This window comes from Channa argus, chromosome 4 (assembly GCF_033026475.1).
Source record: "Channa argus isolate prfri chromosome 4, Channa argus male v1.0, whole genome shotgun sequence".
NCBI lineage: Eukaryota > Metazoa > Chordata > Actinopteri > Anabantiformes > Channidae > Channa > Channa argus.
The window spans coordinates 11807326-11826131 of NC_090200.1; the positions used below are offsets into that span (position 1 = coordinate 11807326).

At 40.3% G+C, this 18806-nt stretch overlaps 1 protein-coding gene across 3 annotated transcripts in view; it reads right to left on the reverse strand.

Annotated features, from left to right (window-relative positions):
• The window catches only part of reln (reelin), a 94081-nt gene that overhangs the window by 34221 nt on the left and 41054 nt on the right, over positions 1–18806 (reverse strand). For all 3 annotated transcript variants that reach the window (XM_067501922.1, XM_067501924.1, XM_067501923.1), the window contains exons 4-11: positions 13383–13453; positions 6047–6079; positions 5834–5912; positions 5587–5683; positions 4032–4083; positions 2742–2850; positions 2074–2314; positions 1664–1809 (exon numbers count right to left, since the gene is read on the reverse strand). In XM_067501922.1, the coding sequence (XP_067358023.1) occupies positions 1664–1809; positions 2074–2314; positions 2742–2850; positions 4032–4083; positions 5587–5683; positions 5834–5912; positions 6047–6079; positions 13383–13453 (828 nt within the window). The remainder of the gene's footprint in view (positions 1–1663; positions 1810–2073; positions 2315–2741; positions 2851–4031; positions 4084–5586; positions 5684–5833; positions 5913–6046; positions 6080–13382; positions 13454–18806) is intronic.

Consider the following 18806-nt stretch of genomic DNA (forward strand, 5'->3'; position numbering starts at 1 on the left):
GTGGAGTGTGGATCCTCATTAGCGCTGACAGAAGTTAACTCAGTGTGTCAGCACTCTCCTGTGTTGCTCTACACCTCCCTCATTCTCCCTCTCTCCCCTTTCCTTTTTTTCCTCCTTTTCTCTATTTTCAGTCATACAATGTGTAGGCTGGTGTGTCTCTGTCACAGCCACAGCTGGTTTAAATGACAGTTAGTTGAGTGTACCATTACCACAAAAACTCCCTGTCTACCTCACGTGTCAGCCCATGATGCTTGATGGGTTGGAGTAAGCATGCAGTGCAGCATGTTGGCACGCTGCAGAAAGGTGCGAGGGTTCAGGGTTGCCGAAGAAACAACCCCTGTGTAAGGTCATTTACATTAATAGAAAAATGTACTGACATACCTGGTGCATGAGGTCTGTTAATTACTCTTTCGTAGTAACACTATCATTCCTCTCCCTTTAACCTTTTACCTCTTGCAGTGCTTGTGATAGTTTTTCCTTGCTTTCTGCTGTCAAGTGAATGCTTTTGTGTCAGTATATTGTGAACAGATGGACTGCTGTCTTTGTAGCAGTCAGAGGCATGGCTTTCACCTGTGTTAGACCCCAAGCCTGCCTTGATTTAGTGCAAAACGCTGCATGTTGCACACTTGACATATGACAGGTGACAGGTGTCAAAACACATGTATAAACACAGAGAAATAACAGTGCACTTATATCGTAGCATATCAAACCAAATCGTATGCTCTTTTTCTGTTAATGCTCTCTTTCACAGCTAATATTTAGCCTGGTGCAAAAATAAAATCCATCATTCTAATTGACCGTACCTTTATTAAGGATAGTGTTTTCCTAGGTTATTTTGGGTTACACATCAGTATTATTTTGACTTTTAGAGTCTTTTATGGTTTGGCAATGTTATAATGTCTGCACGCCTCATGTCAGGGCACTAAAATTCAGTTTTACTACTATTTTTTTCAGCCACCAAGGGCCACCATAGTCCCGGTCCCGGATAAAATTGGAGGTTTACAAAAGGAAGGGCATCCGGTGTGAATACTCATGTCAAATCAACGTGGGGACAGAGGTGCTCCATGCCAGCAGGCAAAGCAGGCAAATGCTTAGGGCCCAATGACAGTAGGGGCCCGGGGGGCTGACAAACGTTAAACTATGTACAGCACTGGCCGTAATCAATGTAAGTGAGTTATCATTCTGTGAGAAAACAAGAGGAAAACAGGAAAAAAGCAAGATAGTAGTAAGTGGAGCAGATTATAAGGATTAAATATAATACTTAATACAAAAAAGGCTAATTGTGGTGAAAAGATGGTTGAATAACGGAACTTCCACTGGCATTAAGATGTTTATTTTGTTTTACTTTGACATTTAATATTAGTTAATTTAGCTAACTAAGTTAGCAGAGCAGCCTAATGTGTCCAGCAAAGTCAACTTGTTAGTTTAGCTAACAAGTCGCTTAGCTTAGCGAAATTGACTGACATTTTAAAAATGTATTAAAATCTTGCTCAGCATTTTTGGTATTCGTATCATATTTATCTAGTTTTTTTTTTCTTTGTTACTGTGATGTTTGTTATACTTTGTTTTAGATTTAAACTGTTGTGTTGTAAGATGCTCCTTTTATACTAACTTGTACTTTACTTTATGAAAATAGGTGAGAAAATTAATGACTGTTACTTACTTTGATGGTGGGCTCTCAAAGTCTTCTTCCCAGTAGCTCCTTCCCTCTTCCCTGTGCAGGTCAATGTCTCTCGTGGAGGCAAAGCTGTGGCCCACTCCCTCACCACCGTGGAAATACAGAGCATTTCCCTCTGACTGACACGCATGCTGTTCAAGAACCCGGGCGTTAAAAAACGGCCACCAGTAACTACTTTCATGCTCTTATTAAAGACCCCACTGAATGGAGAACACCTGATAATAAGGTTTTAAGACATAAATTGTGAAAATCTTTCTCTCTACCAAAAATATTTTCACTATTTTGATTGACAATCAGATTATATTTCTAACGTCGGAGCTTAGACACTTTACACTTTGTTAATGAAATTCATGTGTAATATATGACATCTGTGTAAATTACAACCATCAGTGTACCTTGACAGTAGCTCCTGGAAAGAAGAGCCAGTTGGCGGTGTTGGGAGGGTCCAAGTTATCCTCCAGGAGGGGTGTTTTGTGGGCAGCATTGACCAGCAGCACATTGTCTAGCCCCCAGCAGGACTCGTACCCCTCTGGCCCTTGTGGGGCCTCCTGAGACCATCGGAGGCGAACGCCATCAGCCCTGGAGTGATGTGGCAGTGGAAGCAGGTGGACGATGGTACTACTGTTGGTAGGGGCTCTGGAGGATATAAAAAACAAAATTGCGGTCTGGAATTTATGTGTGGAGGCTGTGTTTATGTAGATAAGTTTTAAATGATATGATTAATCATCATTAAAATAAAAACATTGAGACACCTTATTGTCTTATGATTGATTGACAACAGTCTAAGTGATATAATACTTGATCTACGAGTTGATTTCTGTATTTACATAAAAAGAAGAGAGTATCACTACATTATGTCTGAAAGCTGACAAAACAAAGAGAAAGGGATAAAGGGATGAAAAACAGGGGGATTAAGGAGACACAAACAGGACAGAAATGACAAATTGAGGGGGATGTGTGAATGAGGGAAAAAAAAGTGAGGGTGGGTTTTCATAACAGATGGAAGGACTGTGGGACGGATGAGAAAGAAGGTGGAAGAGGAGAGAGAGAAAGAGAGAGAGACCTGATCTTCTCCAGTGTGATCCAGTCATCTGAGTTGTTGGCATTACCACTTAGGCTGAATGACACAGTGATGCTGGGGTCTGAGTAACTGAACCGACAGGTACCTGAGCCTGGAGAATTTAAACACATACACAAGTCACAAATACAACATGACGGTTAACATACTCCTGTTATGGGAACACCTGAAGAATGTATATAAGCTAGTTTCCTACTTTCATCAAAGGAATTTTATTAGCAGAGAAATGATCCTTTGTTTCTCTTAAGGAGCAGCCAGGGACATGATGGGTTCTTCTGGCTGACTGAAGCAACATTCTCTCCCTTGGAAACTGTGTCTAAATGATGTTCCAGTGGAACTAAGTGATCAGCAGCTTAACAGGGCTGAGAGAAGTTGGGAGGTGGTATGAGGGGGTAGAGGAGCAGAGGAGAAATGCTGATGTAGGAACAAAGACTAAAAAGCCAAACACCAAAGCTAAGTTGTAAGCCAAAGCTTACAACTTTTAGTGCATCTGTACCTATATCCTTGTGAATTTCTGTTTGCAGAGTTTATTTAGGCGTCTGACTATTTTTGCGCCTTGTGTGGGTGCTGTGGGAGCAAACAGGGTTAAAGGTTGCTAATGGAGGAAGCAGGCCAGCCCCCCCCACCACATTCCCACCTGTCCTCTACCCTTCCCTGCTGCCCCTTCCTCCCACATCCCCTGACAGTGTTCAGCAGTCCTTTTTCCTCCTTACCTAAAAAGGCTGTGCATTAACCTGCCACTAGTTCAATGCACTGCTCTACTGGACTGCTCCACACACAAAACTACTGCAAACTCATATTAATGACCTGCAAAGCCCAGACAGATGATAGAAACGAAGAGAGTGGAAGAGAAACACAGGAGGGGGCTGAGGGTGAGAGGGGGTTGTCGCTACATATGTGCTCCTACTTCATCCCAGTCACGGTCCTGTGGGAACTGCAGGATGCATGTAATGGACATGAAAAATACAACACCTCTAAAAACTCTGCCATGGCCTTCTGGGTATCTTTCCAGAATACTGTAAATCATTCATTACTGTGACAAGGGGGAGAGAGAGAAGTGAGAGGCAAAAAAACAAAGAAATACTCTGTGTGCTAGTTGGCTTTCTAATGTCTAACAGGGCAAGAGATGACAAATACTGTCAAATACTGACTCTATTGTCCTGCCTGGCTAATATAATGAAGGGAAGGCAAATATATTTACACAAGATGTAATACAAAGACCTGATTACTTAATGTGAGTACTGTTTAGAAAGCGAATATGAATCTAATACTCACCCAGGGCAAACTGCAGGACTGAGGCTGTGCTGGTGTTGAGAGGTACGGTGGTCTGAGGAAGACACACATGGTAATTTAAACAGAATCACAAAAATGATTAGTTGCACTAATGCAGCTAAGGTACTGTATCTTAACAGGCTGAAAAGTACTGTTACCCTGGTTGAAATAACAAGGTATTTTGCTCTTTATTAAAAAAATGCAATAATGTGATTTGCCTTTCCAGATATTTCTACTGTATACTGATACAAAAACAACATCTGTTGTTATGTGTTGTTCTAGTTATTAAATCTACATGTATATATCTGTATCTATCTCTCTGTCTCTCTCTCTCTCTCTCTCTCTCTCTCTCTCTCTCTATATATATATATATATATATATATATATATATATATATATATATTATATACAATAAAATTAATGGGCTTAAAGTTTATTGTTTAGTTCATTTTTGTAATAGTTTACAATCTAGTTCTTGTTACACGTGTTAGTGTATTTATGTGTCCGTGTATGTGTCCGAGTGTGTACAAGGTAATACATTATGGAAAATCTGACTATACAGTCACTTGTTGGCGCATGGCTTTCCTCGTGAGGATATGATTCTGGTCCGAATCAGGAATCATTTAATTTCACTGTGATGACTTGGTTTAGGAATAGGGCATGTTTGGGATTCAGTTATGGTTATCCACCTAGTAAATATGGTTCAGACCAGGGAAGTTCTCTAGCAAATGAATGTAAGTCAATGTCATGTCCCCTAAAGTTACTGTATGGAAACCAGACTTTGCGTGTGTGTGTGTGAGAGAGAGAGACAGAGAAAGCTTGAGAAGAATAGATTTGCCATGTGTGCATGAATGCGTGTACTCTGATTGTTGGTGCTGTTGTATCTGTGTGTAAATGTTTTTGTGTTTCTGGATGTGTATGCTTGTTGCTATTGACAGAAGAGATGCTGGGCAGCGGCATCAAACATTTGGAACAGTGACAGACCAAGCAAACACTTATCACATAAGTAAACAGAATCATGAGGCAACTAAACACTTCTCTGTTGCTGAGTGGCTTTCATCTCTTTGAGAAGAATAAACAGTTTGAAATCAACGTTATGAAGAAAGAAAAATTCAGGATTCTAGATCGAGCAACTTCATTAATTAAACAGAGGGAAGCTGCTTAACAAAAGGGCACTAATAGTTTTGATAAGTACATATATGTATCTGTGTTTGTTTGCATGATGCCTGTGTGCCATACTACATGCAAGTCACTGTCCTAATACAACTCTACTTTACTGCAACAAGGTATCCAATTGTGTGTGCTCCTCTGGTTTCATTTTCTGATTTAAATGTAACATAAAACAAGGTTTTTATGTCTATATGCATTGCACTGGAAATTATAATAGCAAGTGCAGTAATAATGTCTGACATATTTCTTCCATGGAAGAAACTACATTGGGTGATTACAGTCAGTGTGCTGAAATGTAATGTCGTTGTGGTTGTGGGCTGGTTTGAATGTATGGTCAATGGGCTGTAAAATATACAGCCGTCGCACTGAGGTTGAACACGGCAGTTACCAGCTCTCGCTCTCCAAAGGGCTCGCAGAAAGTGACCGCTCTGCTGTGCATCAGTACACCACACTGCTCTCCCACCTCACAATTACTGCACTCAGACCTGAGAAGAGAAGAGAAGAGAGGAAAGGAAAAGAGAACAGAAGAGAGCTGAGTTATTAAAAGCAAATGTGTCAAGGGAGAATCGTGAAAATGTAGGTAGTGGTTGATTGCACCCTAAGATTACAAGAGGAGTCATAACATTTGAACCTACCAGATGCTGGGGTCCAGCTCTCCCTGGAGGTTGGAGTCAAAGTCGTCACGCAGCACAGCATGTGTAGCATGGAGTTCCACTACACGCACACATACACCATATGCTCACAGTTAGACCCAATCTGTATGATACTTGGACTTTTCAAGTTGTAATTACCTGCATGATTATATCAAAGGAAAAGAAACAAAAGCATGTAGGGAAAGGTAGTCTCACCAAGACTAGGTCTCAATGGGGACTCAGTTGGAGCTGGAATAGACAGACAAGAAGAGAGAAAACATTGAAAGTTATGAAGCGCCAATGTCTACAATGTACAGACAGTGGTGGAAAGTACAAGTACAGAGTACAAGTTACTTTTCAGAGTGTGGGAGGAAACCCACGCAAGCACGGGAAGAACATGCAAACTCCACACAAAACCGCAACATTCTAACAGCGAAGCAGCAAGGCTAACCACTCCACCACCATGCTGCCCAGGCATAGAACAATGGCAGACTAATGGTCTGCAAATGGTAAATGGTCTGCACTTATATAGTGCTTTTCTACCTATTGGCAATCAGAGCGCTTTACACTGCTTTACACTCATAATCACACACACACTCATACACCAGTGGGGGACTTGCTATGCAGCTGGCCAGCGCTCACCAGGAGCAACGAAGTTGGGGTTCAGTGTCTTTCTCAAGGACACTTTGACATGTGACCGGAGGAGCCGGGGATTGAACCAACAACTGTGAAATCGGCTGTACCTTCCTGCACCACAGTCGCCCACAATGACAATGTAGACTGATTAAGGGCTGGGGATGTGCATGTGTGGAAATTCTGGTCAATATATAAACAAAAGTAAATGTACAGAGTACTTAGGCATTATATACCGTTGCAGTTTCGTGTTAGTAGTCACCACACTGCAGGTATATGGGCCCATTCCTAAATAATTTCTGAGAGAAACAAACTTTCTGTGTCCTGGATGGCCAATGCTGCAGTTTCCTGGCTGCTGATGTTAATTCCTTTCAGTAATGAAAGGCCGGGTGGCCATGATTAACGGTTCAATGCCAATTAACCGTTGTTCCCCCCGAGGAGCCTGTGTGCTGTAATCTGTGGCCGCTGCCTTGCTAACCCACTCAACCCTCAATCTCTCCCAGGGGATTCAAGCCTCTAAGAAGAGGAGAGAAGTAAGTGGAGGGTGGTAGTGACTGTTAAAACTTAATGAATCAAACATAAGTATTAAAAAGGAAACACTGGCCTGACTTTGTAGCTCTGACTACACGCCTCATCCATATTTTAGTAAACTGTCAAAACGTTGCAGAACGTGGCTGTGACTTTTGTGCTTGGAAAGATTGAGGACGTAGAGGTTCTAACAAATCAAATATGTATTCTGATCAATTAGCCTTAAAGAAATGTATTAACTGTGACATATTACAAACACACTGGTAGTTTGTCATGTTCATTATTTTATTTCAGACTCAGCCACAGAGAAATTTATGTAGAATACATAGCTTTGATTTGTCTTTTTAAGTCGAATTTGACTATGTTTCCCCACGTGAGTGAATTTAACCTTATTTAATGATCAGTCGCTACTGAGTGGCACAGTGGCTTTGACCTCATTGAACATGTCACCCTTCAATCCCTTTGAGCCTCTTTGCTCTGCTCTGGTAGGTGAGGTGTTTGAAGACAGCCTCACTCCAGATTGAAGAGAAGGATAATCTGCCACAGTATTCGCCATCCAGGATGAGCCTGGCCACCCGATAAGTCACACTAAGATAACACAGTAAGGACTCATTTCAAAGTTAAATTTTAAGTTATTAAACTTACTTAAGAACTTCCTTCAAACCTTACAGCAATTCTACAATTTGAGAAAGCTCACCTAAAACCTCTGTTTGAACAAGAAAAACTGAACATAGAGAGGAGTAAATAAGCTGATCAGAAGGGCCAGTGACTTTGTGGGGATAGAGCTGCTTGAGTAGTCTCAAGCAGAAAGATGCTGTCCAAGCTGCAAGGGATAATGGAGAATGGCCACAGGAAGTAATTCCTTCTGTGAGATCAGATACTCTGATTACATGTTTAACTTTAGATTTCATTTTTATTCATTCTTTCTATGTTTATATGTTATGATCTTGTGCACAATTCCCTACTCTGGCATGGAGCGTCTGGGATGAAAGCAATTTCCCCTAGGGGATTAATAAAGTATATCTGATTCTGAGGGATTGTTGAAAAATGGTTTCTTACTACTTTTTACAAGTGTACTGACTGTGGAAACTTCTTTACTTTCAACGCAAGCTTCAGTTTTGTTAGCTGCCTTGATTTTTTCCCCATTGCATCTGAATGTTTGGCTAAAAATGGATTTTCTACTCGCTGAGTGGTGGTAAGGTTTCAAGCTGACTGTGGAAGTTGGAGTCTTAGTGGCCTGTGTGACAGAGCTGGGCGGTTGCTGCGACTGTTGCTGCTCTGTAGCTACAGCTTGTGCTCAACAATGGAACCCATTAAAAGTAGATCAAAGAGCCTTCTTTCTCCCTCTCCAGCTCTTTTGCGCTCTCCCTTTCTCCCTTCTAATCTTCTTCTACTAATGTGTGCTAATTCAAAACATGTTTAGATCCCAGTAAGTATACTCACCTATATTGCTTGTGGATTATTAACATTCTCATTAAGCTATAATATTTATTAAAGGTATAATTTTGTGCTCAGGTCAGACAAATATACGTTCATCTTACAAATGAAACCCCGAAAAGAGAAAGTACTAAAACTCAATTCCTGGTATTCCACTCTCTCTGTAATAAATGCTTGGTTGATATTCTGCTCTCCATAGTCTCATTTCTCTCTTAGACAAATGCTTCTAAATCACCCTCGGTCTTTCTAGTCAGGCCATTTGTTTGGAGAAAGGCCCAGAAGATTTTTTTTTTTTTTTTGCGTGGATAATCCCTTCAAGCTTCCAAAAAGGCCTCATTTACAGTTTTCTTTCTGCATGCTTCATCAAGCTCTCCTGCTGTCTCTCTCACTTCCCTTCTATCACAATCTCTCCCTCCTGCCCACCCCTACATCCACACCCATTCTGTCTGTCTCTGCCTAACCCTCTGCACATCGAGAGCAGACAGTGGCACTCATTTCACTCGGATTAATCCCCTCTCACTTTCTTAAAGACTTCAATTACTGCCTCTTCTATTAGAGGCTCATCTCTGCTAATGCCTGTATCTCCCTGGCCAGGGCTTATACTCAATACAAGGATGCAGAGAGACATTCACATATACACACAGGAAAATACACACATACACACTGATGGCTTGCCTTTCACAACTGACCCAAACTTCTTCGCTGTGTATACACATGTGTGAACACATATAAACAGGAATAGAAAAAAAGGAGTGGGGAGGGGGGCTCTCAATAAACTATGCCAGCCCTATAATCGGATGGGTGCTGATGAGCAGGTTTAGGGTGATTTGGGGTAGGGGGGGGACTAAGTAAGCATAAGCTTTGGCAGACTCAGACATCTCAGCACAAAAGAGCGCAGGGCACAAGTCATGCTAAATCTTCTCCCCCTCTACCAGCTCTAATCTCCTCTCCTGTCCTCCGTTTCTCTTCACCATGTAAAACTGCACCCACTCTTCCAGTGTCCCTTGTTCTCCTCTCATTTGCTCTTTTCCCCATTCGTTTGACTCACATCCTTAACAACATCAACTGCGTTTGAAGTCCAGTCGCTCCCATATAAGTGGCAGTTGCAATTAATGACTCACCATAACACGGGATGCTGTTGTTTTTCTTTCGCAATGGCTAAAACAACTGGTTCTTCAAGGTCATTTTCCAAGCACTTCACTCCACTCAGTGAAAACCAGGGTCTTTTTGTGAGCTTCGATTTGTCATCATTAAAATAATGATATGACTGAAGAGAAGGACAGCGAAGGAGTAAGACTCACTTGTGTGTTCTAATTTACCTTTTGTAAAGAAAAACTGGAATCCAAGGTAAAGACAGGGCACATTTTACTTCTAAACCGTGAAATTTAACAGGCACAGCAAAGTGTCCAAAAACTTCACAACAGGTTTATATACCATCCAGTTTTTAGCTTTACCTCTGGCTAATTCTTCTTGACTGTCAGGGCATTAGAAATATAGAAAAATCTTAATGTCAGAACAATGGAAAAGAAAATGTAATATAAGGGGGACAAAAAAAGAGGAGAAAAGACGGCTAGAAGAGACAGTTAGGATGCAAGAGGTGAAGAGTTATGGACGACTCAAATCTCAAGGTTTCTTGCTGGGGAGTTATACGGGATGGCAAAAAGCCAACATTGAGTCAGGGAAGCAGACTGGCTAGCAGACTAAGTGGGTGGTGTGGAGGTGGGAGAGGGGAGGCCACCCATCCCTTGCCTGTTGTGTTATGATCAGGCGTCCCTCAGGGAGCAGTGGCCTCTTTGAGTTATATGTCTCTTTAATAATCCATCTTGGGTGCAGAGCACTCGGCCAGGCCCATAAAGACCTGATTTATTCCCTTACTGGAAATGAGGGGACTTCTGGCCTGGCTGTCAGGAGATAGAGCTGATAGACGACCTGCAGTGCCATTGAACAGCCACCCTTTAGCACAGATCACCCTTGAGGAGCAAAACCTACCTCTTCACACCCCACTGCTTGGCTCCTCTCATCTGGCCTTAATAAATCTTTTTACGTTCACTCAATAGGAGCAGAAATGTAAATCTGTTTTGTCTGTTTTAAGTCTGTTCTTCACTAGTAGTCATTTAAACAGTGGCATTACGTTGGATTTTGCTGCATTTCTTCACGACATCTCTAACAGTTGTTTTGGCAGTGTGCTGATTGTACCATGAACTACTATGGTAAACCATGGATTTCATTATATTTTAGCAGTATTGGTCAGACTCCCATTACTTTTGTATTCAGTATGCACCAGTAACTTTTAGTGCTAGTTGCTTGATGAAGTAATGGAGTGGTGATCAAAACAAATTGTAAGAGAATTTAGAAGGAGGCACCGTAGGTAGATTGAATGTTTAAAGAGCTCTGAGAGCACGGGCGGAGGCGATGTGTCCAACTCCAGACATTCCCCAGTACAAATTATTTAACACACGTGACGTGCATACAAATTAAAGCAAATACACAAATACCTCACTCCTGTCTCAGTAGGCTTTTTGGGGCACCACATTGGAAGAATAAAAACAAACACCTGTCTCCATGAACTTGAAGGGAGGCTCTCTGTTACTGAGACCCAAAGTGATGCATTTACAACATATATATATAAGATATATATATTTAAAGGCTTCTAAATATACTCTCTCTTTTAATCTCCTATTTATATTAGAATTTATTTGAATTCTCTCTCACTTCATATTCACTCTTTTTCTACATCTGTTTACCATTCTATTATCAAATTCACACTCCAGTGTTACCTTCTATACTAGCTCATTGGCTAATCTGTTCAGTCTCACCAGGGGTTGATCACCCCTGATTGCCTTCCTATTTCAGCAGCCTCTCTTTCTAACTCCAATCCTTTTGTTTCTGCATTTCCTTCTTCCTTCCCTCCCTTCTGTGGATCCTAACCCTGCTTAGATAGCTTTCATTTCTCTAGCTCTTCAAAGCTTCTTAAGCATAGTCTTAAGGATATGAACTTCTGAAGTGGCTTGAGTTGGCCTCACATTTTTTATTCTACTTTCAATGCTAATGCCTAGATTTGGAATAACTTTGGTTGAAGCAGTTTGCACTTTCTTTACCACTCTGTGGTTGTATTTGGGAACATAGCCTATTTAATCCCACTGGAAGGTTTACAGGCCTGTGCCTCACTCATTTGATAAGTCTCACTTTGTAGAGGGACCTAACACAAAATCTAATTTATGTTGAGCATTTGTTTTCTGAGTTAGTTTTGCAAATAACAGTTTTTGCTGTTCCGCCTCATAGTTTATTCACAGTAATCACAGTTTCTTTGTTTGACATCGACCTATTCTAAGAAATTGCCTTGCAAGTTATAGTTTCATATTTTTAAAATCTTCATGGCCCTTTTGAATTTACAGGGTTTAGTTTGAAAAGATGAGGACCAGAGCACGGTTATATTAACAGAGCAAAGAAAAATTATGTTTGTCAGACAATCCACAGGACAGGCTTCCAAATGATCAGACAGTCCTGATTCTGCTCTGTCTTTTGCCTCCTTTTGCCTTCTGTTGCCCACGACATGTTCATTTCTCATTTGAAATTCAGATTTTCTGGCATACTTCACCAACAGAGTGTTGAGTTGCTGGCTGTCGAAAGAATTAGCCTACAACAAGGGTCGGTCATCCATTCGCAACTACTGTTTCCCCATGTTTTTTGTTAATGATGTTTAATTGCCATCTCTGTAAAAAAAACCAAATCACCAGCAATTTATGAACTTCAAGTTTTTCATTAAAATCTCTCATTTTCATTAAAACTAACTCTCCATCCCACCAACTTTAGCCTGTCATCTCTCATGAGCCTGTCATTATTATTGCCAGTTATTTATAGTATTCCAGTCTCAGTTATTTCTTCTATGTAACCCTTATCACTGTCACCACTCACACCTCAACTCCCACATACCTGCACATGTTCACTGCAGATTACAGTTTTTACATTGCCTCACAGCTAGTTTCTTTGTCCACTCTGATTCACAACTTGTCTCCTCCAAGGTCTCATAAGATCTAAATTCTCTGCTTTCCAGCTCTCTGCTGTGAGTAGCCGTATATCTGTGGGATACTGCAGGGCCTCAGCAACAAACAATTAAGTGACTGTTGTTAGCTGCAGATATTTAATGCGCAGAGGGAAAAGACTGGGGCAGTGTGTCAGTGGGGGTGAGAAGATGAGCTCTCGGGCAAGGAGACAGAGGAGAGAAGCCTTTTTTTCTGTCACTCTTCCAGGTCTGACTGAGGGCTCTGTGCCGCATAATTTTGAAATTAAGTTGATCGCTCTGCCTGGCATGTGCTACAATTGTCGGTAGTGTATCCATTGCTTTTTTTCTAATAAAATCTAAGTATATTTTAAATGTAAAATCTTGTGTTCCCTCTGAAAGAGTTAGCAAAAAGACCCCAGGAGTGTATTTCTCCACTTTCAGCATTAAAGTCAAATTTGATCTACAAGGAAGAGTTCTTGAGTGAGGAGGAAGCTTCTTTTCTGTAAACAAGCAATTATACACACTTAGCATGCAGAGTGGGACTGGACTGTCTGTCAATAGCTACTTAAGGCTGTCACAGACAGTGGATGTAAAAAGTGTCGACCATAAAGTGTAAATCTCCAACAGAGTGGGAGAGCTGAGTTTAGCATAAGCTGAAATTAAGCTGGCAATATAGGACATCCAAATTTCTTCAGCTCTGGCTGCATCATTAGGCAGAAAGAGAGCCAGGAAATGCTGCAATTCAACTGTCTTGAAGAAGCAGCAAATCTATATTGTGTCACTACTATTCTGACTGTGTGTTTATGACGGACAGTAATGGGAGGTGAGATGGATTACATTATGTGTAAGTGTGCTTGAACACATGTGTAGGTTTCAACATATGTGCTTGCAGTGTAAGTAGAATGTATACAGTTGCTAAAAAAGTATATATGTACTGTTCCTGATACCTACCTCCTTGCTCACAGAGCTGCTGGGCCAAAGCATCCTTGAAAAGGATCTGTCCTCGATGTGTTGCTGTGGCACTGAGAGAAAGAAAGGGAAGTCATAAGAGAAAGACATAGAGAAGTGAATAAACAAAAACAGCAAAGAAAGTTGTAATGTCTGCCATTAAAAATATTTAAATCAATCCAACACAGATGGCACCATCTCACACCAAACCAAAATGTGCTCAAGCATCTTACATAAAACAATACATTTTCGAAAGTTCATTAAAATGTGACATTGAGGTAAAAACAAGAAGAAATGCCCTCAAAAGCCTGTCAAAATCTCCATTTTATAAAGAAGTTTCTCTGAGGCTATGTGACACAGGAAAATATTTACATATAAATAAAAGAAATTAAAATAAAAAAGATTCAGAAGCTAACCAAACTACAGTCCCATCACACGATGGTAGTCATAAAATGAGCAAAGGTGGAGGTCTTGTTGGCATGACTCGACTAAGTAAATATTTGTAATTTTAGTACTAAATGGGAGATTTCCTTATTCACAAAAAATATTGTGCTCATATGCCATTAAAATGTGTGGGTAATTAAATATCTTGCAATGTCATCAGTTCTCTTGACCTTTATATCCCTCACTTGCATGCTGGGTTACTGTAACTGTACATTGAGCCATATGAGCTACGGTATGGTTTATATGTAAGGCATGTAATAAAGTATGAATTCCTTTCTGTGGCTGTGAAATGCATTATTCATTTGACAAAGCAGAGATCTTTCAAAAGCTAAGTGGGTGAAATGGCTTGGAGAGTAGTGGGATCTTTTACACCGACTGAGAGACATGCTTTACTGCACCAATGCCATGTAGAATGAGATCCTGTCTCATTTGTACTGGCAGAATGATACTGGGTAAAGATATAGACGGAAGACGTCAATCAAGTAAAGAAACATCATACCATCCAAGGCTAATAACAAAAACTACTACTTCTTATGCTACTGCCACTGCTACTAATAATAAGCTTTTTTATTGCAGTTAATTTTATTTTATAACAGAATTGTTTTAAAGAGTAAAGTAAAAGCCCATAACTTGGACACAGGAGGGAAATTATAGGTGGAAAATTACTGGGTTTGGAAGTGGCTGCAATTTTACTAAGTCCTTAACCTGGGTTATTGGAAAAAGGTCTATAGTTTTAAAGCTCTTTGTAGCTCAATGGCAGCACCAAAATAGCCTGTGTCAGTGTGAAGAAAAGGATCTGTGCAAGAGTAGGAACTAAAATTCTAGCAAAGAAATTGCTGTTACGAGTTTGAGCAACTATTGCACTCTCCTACTGGATAACATGCAAACATAAGACCCTCAGGGAAAGGAGTTGCAGTGGGAGTAAGGTGAAAGCAGAGAGGGAAAGTAAGAGTGTCCATCAGTTAGACAGTACAGCAGTAGAAGCCTTATCTGTTCTAATGTTGTAGTTTGGCTTTTGTATTAAATATAATTTCTGACTTTGAAGTCTAAGCAACCTCAAATTTACCCAAAACTATGTGTAGTCCCATGTTCAGTGAAAAAGTAATTTCAAAAGGCACTTATGGAAATAAGAAATCTCTTTTCTTGGTCTTTGCAAGGACTTTCTTCCTCACGCGGTTTGTGTGATGTGGTTATTCCCAGTAGCTACAAATGATGCCAAATATATCAATTATCTAAGTGAAACCAGTAAAACAGAGTGCTGAATAACATTACTGCAATTTCAAACTCACGTTAAAATGTGAGTCCAGACAGTCTATGTGTGCTGTGCCACACCCCATCGACATACTGTACTTTAAGAGACCGGCTAAAACAAGATGAGAGGACAGGATTTGGTGAGCTGCCTGAACCTGTGAGCCTCACATGCATTTTGGACTCTTTCCTTCTCTTGCTGTCCCATGTGGATTTTGCCTTGCACCTCCCAAAGTCTAACCCACCCCAGGCCCACCATGCAGACTCAGGGCTTTTATGGGTGCCAACGCATTAACATGTTCATCTCAACTCATAAATAATGAATAGGCCCCTCATTCATTAGTAAAGAGCTGTGCTTGTGCAGGGCTTGGGAGAAAACACACTTAATTACACTCATATTTCAGAATTGGGTGAAAACTAATTTGAGTTTGGTATTTATGAATAAAACATGGCTTGTAACAGCAGGTGGGGATGTAGGAACAAGGCCCTTGAATATTTACTAAACACAGTCTGAGTTTAAGTTCGCTAAACGGATTCTGTTAAGTGCCATGAGACAGGAGGGTTCAGGAAGTACACTGGACCTCACAAAAATGTTATATGTACACTGAAAACAGACTCACCCTTGACCTCAGACAGGTAGAACAAAATGCCCTGCAAACTTGACAGTAATAAAAGTATTGTTCTGTACTATTTTTACTGGTGCACACGAACAAAAAAGGCATTTTAATGCTGTAACTGGCTGAGGTGGAGCTACTTCTAACTCTTTCTGTTAGATAGCTAGATGTCCTGTCAAGGGATAATACAGTATATTTTTTTAGTAAAAGCAAATCTGTAAAGCAACACTTTCATGAAATTTGTGAGATAAAAAAACACACCATTTGCCTCTGAAATGTCCAGTAACATAAGATGTAAATATGTGCAGTGTAGTAATGTTCTTCAAAACCTGAACATAAGTAAAGCACTTGAATGAATATAGTTAGTTACAGACCAAGACTTTGGGCTAAAAGCCGTGTAATTTTAAATGTAGCTTTCACAATTGCTTGTTTCTTTCTAGTAGCATTGCTTTTTTTTCCTAAATGACAGAAAATAAATGTTGATAGGGGGTGATTTGAGAAGAGTGATTTTCTGCTGAAAATGCTGAAAATAAAGTGTGTGTGTGACTATGTGTGGCTTAATAACATATATGTCATTAAAACAATAGCCAGGAGAGGGCATTTAGTCCCAGTTGAAGAGTGTGTGATCGGTACAGCGTGACGCCAGCGTCTGTCCTGCCGTCACACTCCAGAGGCTCTTGTCTCTCATTACAGTCTCCACACTGGGGTTTACACATGCATGCGTGCTCACACACACACACACACAGGGGTGATACACACTAAATTTTTATTAAAGATCTAAATGTTAATTTGACTTTCTTTGTAGGAGGGGCCAATTAAGTACCTAAATGTGTTGGTGTGTTTTTACTCCTTCCTCTGATTCAAAAGAGGGATCATTCATCTTGTGAAAATAAGTGTCATCCTCTCCTATCTCATTAGTGTGGAGGAGCAAATCCGAGAAATGAGAAAAAGAGCGGGATTGAGGGAGAAGAAGAAAAATATTTAGAGAGATGGCTAAATTGAGGGCAAAAGTAAAGGAAGGAAGATTGGAATTTGGTTAGTAGAAATAGAGATGAGGGTTTTATGGCCTTCTGACAAGTAGCAAGCCATTCCAGTAAAGGCACTCATACACACACACACACACACACCCACGCACGCATGGACACACACATGTACGTGCACACACATGCACACAGACACACAAACACTTCAAGCCATATATGAGATTTAACATGTATACAGTTGGACAGACTGTCACTCAAAGAGCTCTAAAAAGGGCCTGGAGTGGGTAATTACCAAGCATGTCCTGCATGTTAGATTACATGTTGCTGTCGGCCAAAAGTATCCCCCAAGAGTCAGCTTGACAGCTCCCTGTTAACCACACACATACAAATTCATACACACACAGTGGGGAACACTAATGGTTTCTATGCCCTAAAGCCATATAGACACATTTATATACAATTCCTGCTGTCTCAAAGACAGGAATATGCAGTGAATCCTGACCACACAAACAAACTTTTTGAACAGTTTTTACACAAGGCTGTTGAAAAGTATTTTCCCTACCCACAAACCATTACATCTGACGGTAAATACGAACATTGCCTCACTTGTCTTCCATCATTAGACAACTCTCCCATCCAGATATCGTCAAATACCAATTTAAAGCTCATTTTCTCTACCAGCTCACTCTGCCTGTTGGTAATCATGATTAATATGAGGAGTTTCAGTTGGATGCTGTTCCAGTCGCCAGCACTGATTTGGTGTTTTTGGACCTAAGCCTTAAAATAATACACACTAATTGGCTGATTTATCTAACATGTTGAGTATCAGCTGTGGTTATGGCTGCGCAATCAGGAACAAAGGGTAAAAAAAAAAGGGAGACAGGAAGACGAGGGAAGACGAGAGAGGCAGAAATTACTGTGTCGGTTATCTCCAGAAAATCACTAATGAGGAATTCTGATTAAACGTAAAATAGTTTTTCTGGAATTCAACTCAGCTCTGATATTTTCATAGCCACTGGGGGCTGAAAAGGTGCGACTGTCTTTGTGGATTCCTGTTACCCACTCCCCACCTCTAAATTAATTAATTGAAAAAGGCTCTTGGAGAACATGAAAATTTAATGAAGCTCCACAGAGGAGGGATTTGGGAGTTGTTTTGCAAATTACTTGCTTGTTAGCACAGGGTCATAGAGAGTTACGATTCTGAATACACCCAGAAGAAGCGCACTGACTGCTTAGTATACAGCCAGGAGAAGAGCAATTGACCTTGACTATTGTTAGTGAGTAATAATTACAGGGATTAGGAAAACAACAGCACTTAGGTATAAAAGTGCCCTGAGATGACTTTGTTGTGAATTGGCGCTATATAAATAAAGTTGAATTGAAAAGTTGAATTAAATATACAAAGAGGAAAAAAATTAAATGAAGAAAAAAGTTGCCTATTGTCAAATTCTCAAATTCCCTTTTTTGGGTTCTGAAAACAACTACATCAAATTGGTTATTTGAGAATATCAGTCTTATAAAAACCCTCTCTGTCATCTTCCTCACTTCCTCAGGCTAGAAAAAGAAACTGTATTTAGCCAGAAAATTGGATGTTTGCAACAAGTCACCTCTATTAGTTATCTTATCGGACACAATGGAGCAAATTTGCTAGAACAGAGCATGAAATGTTAAGGAATCCTTCCACATTTAATAGATCTGGAGCAGAGACCCCCTCCTATTTAAAATCAAGTGATTTTCTTTTTTTCAATCTCCATGCTCTATTTCATCTAGAATTAACAAAGAGGTCAATGTCCCAGCAGATGGGACAATGACCTCCTGATGATACAGTGTGATGTTGGTGCAGCACAGATGTGATGCAGACAATTTGTGGTGCTATCGATCCAGTCTCTAATGTATACTATGCCTGTATCTGGGTTTCACATGTCCACACAGTTTGTGTGCATATAATTGCAGTATCATGGAGTATCGCCTGGGAAATGAGACAAAAATCATGAATGCAGAGACCTATATATAATAAACAGCACAGGGATGTGTTTGCTTCTAAGAATTCTTAAAATTTCCAATTTTAAGTTTTAAAAAGTTAAAGATGTGAGAATGACAGGTATAGGAGTGGATGTCATATTTGAATGTGTGATGTA